We start from the raw sequence: 11126 nt of genomic DNA on the forward strand, positions 1-11126 counted from the left end.
TTCCAGGTCCCATCCAGTCCCAGCCATTCCCTGATTCCACAAGGCAGCCGTTAGAAAGAAGAAAACATTTAATACTTTCATTCAGAGATACAAGTCAAGAATTGTGGGTCATCATTTTTTTTCCCCTAAAAACCAGGAGAAACCATTACAAAACAAAACAAAACCAAACAAAAAATTAAGATCTAGCGAGGTGTCCCAGCTGACAGAACGCGTTTCAATCCACCTGAGCGGGAGCCAGTGTCCCCAGCAGGGAGGGGACAGCGGGAAGGACCCCCAGGACTCCGGTCCCACGGGCTCCCTGCCCTGCTGGGAGCAGGGGGGGCTGCCCTGTGCCCCCCCGGGGCCGGGTCCACTGCTCGGGGTCAGACACACGGGGACATGCACGGACCAAATCCTTACAGAGACAGGAGCAGGAGGAGCAGGGCTGGGGGTGCTGCAGGGCTGGGGGTGCTGAGCACAGCCCTGCAGAGCTGCAGGACAGGGGTGCTGAGCACAGCCCTGCAGAGCTGCAGGACAGGGGTGCTGAGCACAGCCCTGCAGAGCTGCAGGACAGGGGTGCTGAGCACAGCCCTGCAGAGCTGCAGGACAGGGGTGCTGAGCACAGCCCTGCAGAGCTGCAGGGACAGGGGTGCTGGGCACAGCCCTGCAGAGCTGCAGGACAGGGGTGCAGCAGGGCCAGGGGTGCTGGGCACAGCCCAGGACTCATCCCCCAGCCCTGCAGAGCTGGGGCTCACACAGCAGGGCTGGGGCCCGTCCCAGCCCCACTTTTGCAGCAAGGGAAACCACGGAGCCCAGCAGGCACTGCCCTGCAGCCCCGTGCCAACCCCGTGCCCTCCTCTGGCCAGGAGAAGCTCAGCTGAGGCAGAAGGGCTGGCAGAAGTGCCATTGAGAGGAACCATCCCTTTTCCCAGCACCCCAGGGGCAGAGGGGTGCCTTGCTGGGGCAGGGCGGGGTGCAGGGAAGGCACGTGAGGGCCAGGTGAGCTCCAGCCACAGGAGGGATGCCCAGGAAGGGGGAACAGGCAGAGGAACCTCTGCCCAGCACAGGGACACCCCGGGCTGTGGCCCAGCTCCTCCCCCTCCAGGTGATCCTCCAGGTGTGACAGACACGGCAGAGTTTGGAGCAGGAAAAGCCTGAGGTCCAGGAAAGAACCACGAGCAGAAGGAGCAGCCCCCCTGATGGGGTTGAGCTCTGTGGGGAGGGAGCCAGGGGGGCAGGGGACACCCCGAGTGTCCCTCAGGATGGGCAGGGATGGCTCTGAGCCCCAGGGATGGCTCTGAGCCCCAGGGATGGCCCCGAGCCCCAGGCAGGGCTCAGCACCTGCCCTGCAGGGCTGCCTTAGTGTTCTCTGGCTGTTTTAGTGTTGCTGTGCCCCAGCTCCCCTCCCCTGATCCCTCTGGGATCCCTCCACGATCAGGGGCAGCGTTTCTGGGGCAGGAGGGTGGGGCTGCCCTGCCCTGGGGCCACCCGTGTGCCCAGGACACACCTGGGCTGTGCCACCTGCCCACCCGTGTGCCCAGGACACATCTGGGCTGTGCCACCTGCCCACCCGTGTGCCCAGGACACACCTGGGCTGTGCCACCTGCCCGTCCATGTGTTCAGGACACACCTGGGCTGTGCCACCTGCCCCATCCGTGTCCCAGGACACACCTGGGCTGTGCCACCTGCCCCATCCGTGTGCCCAGGACACACCTGGGCTGTGCCACCTGCCCCATTTGTGTGCCCAGGACACATCTGGGCTGTGCCACCTGCCCACCCGTGTGCCCAGGACACACCTGGGCTGTGCCACCTGCCCACCCGTGTGCCCAGGACACATCTGGGCTGTGCCACCTGCCCCATCCGTGTGCCCAGGACACACCTGGGCTGTGCCACCTGCCCATCCATGTGTTCAGGACACACCTGGGCTGTGCCACCTGCCCATCCATGTGCCCAGGACACACCTGGGCTGTGCCACCTGCCCATCCATGTGCCCAGGACACACCTGGGCTGTGCCACCTGCCCCATCCGTGTGCCCAGGACACACCTGGGCTGTGCCACCTGCCCCATCCATGTGCCCAGGACACACCTGGGCTGTGCCACCTGCCCATCCATGTGCCCAGGACACACCTGGGCTGTGCCACCTGCCCATCCATGTGCCCAGGACACACCTGGGCTGTGCCACCTGCCCATCCATGTGCCCAGGACACACCTGGGCTGTGCCACCTGCCCCATCCGTGTGCCCAGGACACACCTGGGCTGTGCCACCTGCCCCATCCATGTGCCCAGGACACACCTGGGCTGTGCCACCTGCCCATCCATGTGCCCAGGACACACCTGGGCTGTGCCACCTGCCCATCCATGTGCCCAGGACACACCTGGGCTGTGCCACCTGCCCATCTGTGTGCCCAGGACACACCTGGGCTGTGCCACCTGCCCACCCGTGTGCCCAGGACACACCTGGGCTGTGCCACATGCCCACCCGTGTGCCCAGGACACATCCCAGTCTCCCACCTGCCTCATCTGGGCGCTGGACCCAAAGGAAAGATGGGAAGTGGGAAGGGACAGGGACAGGGCAGTGCCAGGGCAGTGCCAGGGCAGTGCCACCAGCATGGCCGGGGCTGGGGGCGCACAAAGTACCGAAGTTCAAGCACCAGAAGGACAAAAAAAAAAAAGAAAATAATAATAATAAAAAAAAAGAAAATAACCAACTTCACGGGGGGAAGGGGCCGTGGGACCCTTCTGGTTTGTTCCCTGGCAGCGCCGGCCCCGAGGCGGGGCGGGAGGCGGGGCTGGAGCTGGAATGGAGCTCGGGACGCTCGGGGCTCACTGAGGTAGCGGCACCAGCACCTCCACGTAGTTGAGCGGGAAGAAGCCGGACTGGCCGTGGATCATGCCCTCGTACCAGTTCTCGTCGATCTGGTTCGTCAGGGTGATGATGTCGCCCTCCTTGAAGCCCAGCTCGCCGTCGTTCTCGGGCTCGAAGTCGTAGAGGGCTTTGCAGCAGGGCTGGTCCAGGGGGGCTGTGGGGACAGTGGGGACACGTCAGCAGGACCCCACGGTGCCCTGCCCTGGCACCCGGGACTCCTGGCAGGGCTCTGCATCCCGCCTGCCCTGGCAGGGCTGGCTCCACGGGCCCTTCTCTGCTCGTGCTGTTCCTCCATCCCTGTCCCAGCACAGTTCCTCCATTCCCTGTCCTACCTCCAGAGCCCTGTGCTGCTCCTGCCTGCACCTCCTGCATTCCAGCCCCAGCAGGATGGCAGGCAAGGCACACGCATGGCACACAAGGCACACGCATGGCAGACAAGGCACACGCATGGCACACAAGGCACACGCATGGCAGACAAGGCACACGCGTGGCAGACAAGACACGTTATCCCTCAGAGGGCTCAGAACCTGCCCTGGGGCTCAGTGGTGGGGTTGGACATGGAGGGGGACTCTGGAGGGGTGACCCCACACCTGAGGGTGACAGGAGGGACAGGACAGCAGCTGCCTGCCCTGGCCACGGGGCTTCAAGTCCATGAGCAGCCCCTCAAAACTCAGGAGAAGCCCAAAATCTTGCTCCCCAAATTCAGCTCCAGGATTTAAGCATCAGCTTTTGGCTGCAAAGGGATTTTCTGTGGGATTTCCTGCTGCTCACTCTGTGCACTGACATTTTGGGACTCAGCTTTGGAGCTGGGAGAATCCCAGGGGGAAGGGACAGAGCTGAGAGAGACCTCCAGGGCCTGCAGGACCCCCCAGCCCTCCCCACTGTGCTGGGGCTGTCCCAAGGCCAGGCTGCACAGGGCTGGGGGCAGCCTGGGACAGGGGAAGGTGTCCCTGCCATGGCAGGGGTGGAATGAGATGGTCTTGAAGGTCCCTCCCAACCCAAACCACTCCATGATTCCAGGACCCACAGCAAGGGAGGGCCCAGCATGGGAAGAGCACTCAGAGATCACCACAAGCAGCAGCCAGACATGGATGGGTTGGAGAGAGCTCCCCAAACCACCAGGCTGGCCCCACCACCACGGCCCTGCTCCAGGCTCCTTCCCAGCACAACAGCTCCAACCAAGCCCCAGCCCAGCCCTGGGATCCCAAGGTCCTGCAGGAGGAGCCACAGACCCCACATCACCCCACAAACTCCACGAGCTGAGGCTCTGCCTCCTCCCTCCAGCCTTCCACAGGGACAGGGGGAGCAGGAGTGGGAGAGATCCAGGCTGGGTGCTTGGAAGAGCAGGGAAATCCTTGAGGTGTGTGTTGTTCTCAGGGAAAGCACTGATCCCCAGGGATCAGGATATGCCTGGGTGCTGGAGCTGCTGCAGCTCCTCCAGGTGAGCCAGGCCCCGCTTTTGGGGCTGCAAAATCCCACTGGAGCGTGGCTGGGTTAATGCAGGGCTCAGCTGAGGCTCAGCACGGAGGGATGAGCAGCTCCAAGGAGCAGCAGGGAGGAGCAGCCAGGAGGGACGGGGAGAGGAGGCCACACAGGGAGCAGTGCAGAGGGAGGAAACTCACGGATACTCCTGACGGAGGCCCGGGACGGCTTGTCCGACCGGAAAGAGGCGGAAGCTGCTTCCAAACAAAAGAGAAACATGCTTAAACCAACGGGAGGCAGGGACAGGCAGGGCCCAGAGGATCTCTCAGGAGAAACAGCAGGGCCACCATGCTGTTAGGAACCCGCCAGGATCAGGGAGGGAGGGAGGGATGCAGCGGGATGGAAGATGAGGAGGGAGGGAGGAAGGAAGGGAGGAAGGGAGGGAGGGAGGGAGGCTTCAGTTTTCCTGTCTGGCACTGACAGCGAGAGGCCCAGGCTGGAGACCCCTCTGGCACATCCCCAAAGCCAACACAGCAAAGGCTCCTGGGTCCCAGGAGAAAAGAGCCCCATCTGGAGGCATTCCTGATGTTTTCCAGAGCCACGGGCTCGTGCAGGAGCATCCAGCCCAGCAGGAACATCCTGTGCAGGCAGAGCAGCCCTCCTTCCCTGGGAGGCTGCTCCAGAGGCACCAGTGAACACCCGGGACAACGTTACCTGAGACTTTGGGGGTGGGGTTGCAGGAGAAGCCCCCGTTGGACTGGTCAGGCTCCCTGAAGTCGTACGTCTCCCTGGGCTTGGGTTTGTATTCCCTCTTGGGGCGTGAGGAGGCCTCCCTCATCCTGGGACAGGGAAAGGGAACGTGGGTAAGTGCAGTGAGGAATGGAACAGCACGGTGTTTATCCTCCTGGGGGGCTGCACAGGGCAGGAAGGGGTTTGGAGACAGGGATCTGCTCACGTCCTGTGCTGCAGCCTTTGGAGGGTGGGATTTGCCCAGGGTTTGGGATCTGCCTTTGGAAAGGGCCCCCACATCCCAGGTTTTGCTGTGGAATGCTGAGGAATTCAGGCCAGCAGAGGACACTCGTGCTGTAGTTTGAAAGCTCAGTCTTGGCAGGGCCCTCCCAGCTCCTCCCAGTTCAGGATCCACTCTGCAGTTTCCCCAGGAGGGAAGAGCAGCAGGGCAGGACTGCCAGATCCTCCCCAGAGTGGGGAGGCTGAGGAAGGAGAGGTGGCACGAGCCTTCCTCAGCCAGGATTTGGGCTGGATCAGACACCCAACTAAATTCAAATCCCACCTGCAACAGCCAAAGGAATTGGCTTTTTCAAGACCAGGCTGGACAGGGCTCAGAGCAGCCTGGGGCATGGGAGGGTGTCCCTGCCCTGTGAGCCCCAAGGTCCCTTCCAAGCCCATCCCTTGTGGGACTCTGACTCCAAGGGGGACTCAGGTGTTCCCAGAGGAGCCACGGGGACTCACCTGCGCTTGAGCTTCTCGGCCAGCTCGTCAGGATCTGCACAGCCTGCCTGTGGTAATCCAGCTGGGCGTCCCACCAGGGCTGACAGCTGGCTCACCTGCTCGATCTGGGCAACACCAGGCTGGCATCAGCACCTGCCCCCAGCTGGGCATCCCTGCTCTGCCGGGGGAGCCCAGGAGGAGCTCTGGGATTCGGCTGAGACTGCCAGGACAGAGCCCATTTCCTGCCACTCTGGGTTTGCCAGCTGGGAAATCCTTCCCAAGCCCTTCCCAGCTGGGTTACCTCCCAGAATGATCCCCCCAGCACCCCAAAAAGAGCCTGTTTGGTGCCAGGCAAGAGCTGGGTCAGGGGCTGAGCAGAGGTGTATCACATCAGCTCTGGGCTCTCCCACCCTGAGTGGAAATTGGTGTGCAATCTCTGCCTCCCCCAGGAGATCCCACCCCAGCTGTGCTCTCCCACACTCACATCTGTCTCCAGGAGGTTGTGCATGCTGGTCTCTGCCACTTCCTTGGACTCCTCGAACTTCTCCATGGCCTGCCTCAGCTCCTCATCAGGGATCTTGCCCTGGCGCTTCTTCTTGTAGTCGAAGTCCAGGCGCCTCCCCTCCAGCTTCTTCAGGTGGTGCTGGGGGAGGATGGACAGGACAGGGAAGAGGGAAAAGCCAGAGGCTTGTGAGGGCAGCTCCAGTTACAGGCTGAGCTCACTGGTGTCAGAAACCTGATCTCCTGTGGCTCCCCACCTTTGCTCCAGGTGGGAGAGAGGCCCCCGGGGTGTGATGGGGGAATGAGTCCAGACCCCTTCCTCTGAGGAAAAGGCTGCACAGAGCAGCCCAGGTCTGCTCCCCATGGGAGCTTTTTGGGAAGGTGAAGAGCTGTGCTGCTCCTTTCAGCTCCCCAGGAGCTGCAGGGATCTCTGGACAGCAGGAATGTGGGTTCTGGCCACTGCACTCCTGGGTCCTTAGGGCAGGGATGTTTAAAGTAGCCCCATGGAGCTGAGTACAGACAGGCACTGAGGCAGAACTTGGTGGTTATTTCACCCAGGACAGCACTGACAGTGAAAACTCCCTCAGGAGACTGGCCTGGGGAATTGGAGGCTGGGATGGATCCTGTTACAGGGCCTGCATTTGTCTGTGTGCAGCACACAGGAGCTGCTGAGCTCCCTGTTCTCCCAGGGAGACCCCAGAGGGTTCCTCGGGATGCTGAGGGGAGCTTGCTCAGAGCTTGGAGCCCAAATTGATCCCATCTGGGAGCTCACAGCACTAAGAACCCAATTCAGCAAGCCCAGAAGGGGTGTTGGGATGTATTCCCATGGCACCCTCCATCAAAACATGGCAATGGAGAACCATTGCAAGCTGCACTCAGCCTTTTGGGCTGCTCAGGAGCAGCAGGAGCAGCGCTGAGCAGGGAGGAAATACCAGAGAGTCTGGAGGGAGAAAACACACAGAGTGCAGGCAATTCCTGCCAGCCCCAGGCTCCCAGCACTCCAGAGCAGGCAGCTCCGTGCCCCAACAGCCAAAGAGCCAGAGAGCAGGGAGACCAGGGGCAGAGCAAACCACAGGGGGGTTTACTCTGGATCTCTTTCAGGTCCTTGTCACACAGGTTCTGCAGGGGGTCGATGAAGTTTTGTTTGACCTCGATGTCCAGCGAGTCCTTCACCTCCGCCAGGCGCTTCATGGATTCGCCGGCGTCGAGGAGCGCGTCCCTGCAGGGACAGGGACAGCAATTAAACACAGCCTGAGCCCCAGGGATCTGCCTCAGACCCCTTCCTCCTTCCTTCTCAGCTGGAAGCCCTTGTGTGTCCATAGTTGTGGAGTGGTTTGGGTTGGAAGGACCCTAAAGCCCATCCGGTCCCAGGGCGCTCCAAGCTGGCCTTGGACAGCCCAGAGCTCAAAGGCACTCACTGGAACCTGCTCAGTTCCAGCCTTTTCTAAGGCTCTGGCCACTCTGACTCTTAAACCAAGCAGACTTGCAGCAAAGCATATTCAGTGCTGGCTTTTTAGTGCAGAGGAAGCATTTAGAGATGAAATTATTCCTGTGCAGCTTTGGCAAAACAACAATTTCAGCAGAGCGTGAACACAGGAAAATACATGAGTGAGAGAGAGGGGTCAAGGGAAAACATCTCTCCACTGTCCAGCTGGAAAAATCAATAGACCAGAAGTGTTATTTTCAATTGTAATAACTCTGAAAAAGCTGGAAGGGAGGGATGGAGTCCTCAATGCTGCTTTAAGGAGGCCATTAAGGAAATAGAGCTCAGTGTGCTCTCCTCAAAGCTTCCTTCCCTTGCTCTCCTCAGTCCTTGTGAGCCAGGATTGATGCAGAGCTCTGAGCTGGCCAGGGAGGATCTCCAAAATCCCCTGTCAGTCCCAAAGGCAGCCAGAGGTTTTTAATTTTCCTGAGGCAAGGCAGCTCCTCCCTGGCCTGGCAGAGCCAGCTGTGCTGCCAGGGGGCCATCACGTGCCTGGCCGAGGCTGCAGGGGATTAAAACTGATGTCACCAAAAGGCTTCACCCCCCTCCTCCCTGCCAGTCACACGTGGCTCCAAGGAACAGCCAGAAGATTTCTTGGCTTCAGCCTCCCCATGGAATCCCAGCAAGGTTTGGGTTGGAAGGGATCCTTAAGAGTTGTGTGAAACTCCCAGTCCTGCTCTGTCCTGTTCCTGCTTTGCTGCTCAGTTTAGAGGGAGGTTTTTATTTTATGTGCAAATTTATCTCAGTGTTTAATAAGGAAGTGGATTGAGATCCAGGATACCTGGGATCACAGAATAACAGAGTGGTTTGGGATGGGAAGACTTTAAAGCCCATCCAATTTCACTTTCCACTACCCCAGGCTGCTCCAGGGATAGCCACAGCTGCTCTGGGCACCCTGTGCCAGGGCCTCACCCTCCTCACAGGCAGGAATTTTTTCCAATATCCCACCTAAACTTCCTCTCTTTCCCTTGCAATCTGCTCACTCTGGAAGTTTCTGAACCCCTTTTAAGCCCACACACTGTTCAGTTCACCCAAACCCTTCCAGAATTCAGAGTGCCACCCCAGAAGCGAATCAGGATCCTGCCCCGCTGCCCCCCCCAGGCCCAGGGGGCACTCACCAAAGTTGGAATCCTCTCCCAGCTCCTTCCCATAGCGGATCATGCACTCCCCCAGCAGCCCCTCAGACTGGGGGTAGCCGGGGTTCTTCACCTGCCCGCGGATCTTGGACATCGTGTTGAGCATGGTGAGCTTGGCTCTGGAAGCTGCCACACAAACACCTCAGCCCCTGCCACCCCTGCATTCCCCAGCAGGTTTTTTCCCCCCTCTGCTACACCCACAGCCAAGAGGCCCCATTGTCTCCATCCCCCAGGAATATCCCTTGCTACAAGAAAAGGTTCTTTGCCAAGGCACAAAGCAAAAATAGCTCCCCACTGCTTGGCCAGGGAAGGCCAAAGGAGTTTCCCCAGCCCTCCCAGGGTCCCTGGAGTGCTCTCTGGAGCAGCTGGCTGGAAGGATGCAGGGCTGACAGAGCCAGCCACCCCTTCCCAGCCCAAAACCACCATTTTTCCTGGACATTCTGAGAAAAACAGGTCCCTTTAGGGCCTCTCTAAGTCTGAGGCAAAAGCTGCATGTGTTCTGTCCCTGCTCAGCAGCGTGGATTCAGGACAAGAGGGGTACCCAGATCTCCCCCTGACCCAAACCCAGAGCAAAAGGGATCTCCCTGATCTGCCTGGAAGGCTGGGAAGGGGACAGGGAGGGGCAGGCCCTCACCTGGGTTGGGCTGGAGGTACTCTATGGTTCTGGTCAGTACTTCTGTGACAGCCTTGCTGGTCACGTCCACTTTCTGCAGGAGAGACAAGAGCCCAGCGAGGATCAGCTCAGGGATTCAGCCAATCCCACAGGAGCCACGGGGTGATTTGGGGGATTCCTCTGGCTCCCCACTCACCTTTTCCATCTCCTTGAAGTCATCATCTAACTTGGTCCCTTCGGCCCCTCCGACCTTCTCGCTGACCAGCTGTGGAGAAAGGACAAGGGAGGAGGATCAGGCTCTGACTGAACCTTCCCCACCCCAAGGAGGAATGCCCTGGGACGGAATGGGAACAGGGATGGTCCACACAGCACCTGCAAGAGAAAGGAGGCAGCAGAACAGCCCAAAGCCCCCCAAAAAGACCCCAGCAAACCCCCAAACATCCCCCAGCACCCAAAGCTTGGCTCAGTCAGGACGTTCCTCACCCACCAGGAGCTCCACAGCTCCCTAAATCCCAGCCCACGGCTCCAACTCCAACGCCTGCTGGAAAAAACAAGCAGCACAAACGTCTCTCAGCTCCATTTGGAGCCAAGGACTGAGTTTCACACACAGCAAAATCCAAGTAAACAGGGAATGAACACACTCAGCTCCCAGCAGGCAGCACAGCAGAGCCTGGGGAGCGCAGGGGGAGAGCACAGCCACCACTCTGCAACTGCTGCAGCAGCTCAGCATCTGGGACAAGGGGCTGCCATCCTTTGTCAGAGATGTTTGACAAGCTGGGAAGTCAGGGCTCATTTTTATGGGAAGGCTCAGCAGCTTCTTGAGGGGATTCTCAGTCCAAGAACAGCCCCAGTCCCTGACCCGCAGCGTTCCCTGCCCAGGGGTGACCAGTGCCCCCAGGAACCCCCCCAAAATGTCCTTCCCTGCAGCCCAGGCAGGAAAATGTTCCCTTCCCAGCCCCTGAACTGCCCGGGGATGCAGGACATGGGAATTGGCCAAAACTGGAACCATGGGATGGCTGAGGCTGGAAAAGACCTCCAAGACCACGGAGTCTGACCACGGTCACCTCTAACCCGTGTCCCCTGTGCCACATCTCTGTGATTTTTGGACACCTCCAGGGATGGGGACTCAGCACTGCTCTGGGCAGCTGTGACAATGCCTTGCCACCCTTTCCATGAACAAATTTTCCCTGATTTCCAATCTGAACCTTCCCTGGTGCAACTTGAGGCCGTTTCCTCTTGTCCTGCTGTTCCCTGGGAGCAGAGCCCGACCCCCACCTGGCTCCACCCTCCTGTCAGGGAGCTGTGGGGAGCAATTCGTGATTATTTTGCTCCAAACGACAGCAAATTCCCCATGCAGACATCCAAAGTGGTCTGGGAAACCTGGCACAGGCTGCCAGGGTTCCACGCCTGCCCCGGGGCATTGCCAGGATTCCTCTGTTTGTGCTGAAAACTCCAGATCTGAAGGAACAATCGGGTTTGTTTACTCCAACATCAAATATTTGATTTTTATCGAGGCTTTCTTCCTCAGGAAACACTCCTGCTCCCCATGAGGATACAAAATGGGGCTGGATGTTTTCTGAGAAAAAGGGGGAGGGATCCCTTTAGGGAATTATCCAGGTTCAGAAGCACCTGGAGACACCAAAGCAGCCACAGGGAAGGGAAAAATGAGATAAGGAA

At 59.6% G+C, this 11126-nt stretch overlaps 1 protein-coding gene across 1 annotated transcript in view; it reads right to left on the reverse strand.

Moving 5' to 3' along the window:
• Positions 1–50: 50 nt before the first annotated feature.
• The window catches only part of SH3GL1 (SH3 domain containing GRB2 like 1, endophilin A2), a 20618-nt gene continuing 9542 nt past the window's right edge, over positions 51–11126 (reverse strand). The window contains 14 exon segments of the mRNA XM_064396442.1: positions 51–1609; positions 1651–1734; positions 1776–1899; positions 1982–2999; positions 4468–4521; positions 4982–5106; positions 5738–5768; positions 5771–5807; positions 5809–5841; positions 6201–6359; positions 7304–7436; positions 8818–8962; positions 9471–9543; positions 9646–9714. Coding sequence (XP_064252512.1) covers positions 2803–2999; positions 4468–4521; positions 4982–5106; positions 5738–5768; positions 5771–5807; positions 5809–5841; positions 6201–6359; positions 7304–7436; positions 8818–8962; positions 9471–9543; positions 9646–9714 — 1056 coding nt within the window. The 3' untranslated portion in view covers positions 51–1609; positions 1651–1734; positions 1776–1899; positions 1982–2802.

The sequence above is a fragment of the Passer domesticus genome, chromosome 21 (genome assembly GCF_036417665.1).
Source record: "Passer domesticus isolate bPasDom1 chromosome 21, bPasDom1.hap1, whole genome shotgun sequence".
Taxonomy (NCBI): domain Eukaryota; kingdom Metazoa; phylum Chordata; class Aves; order Passeriformes; family Passeridae; genus Passer; species Passer domesticus.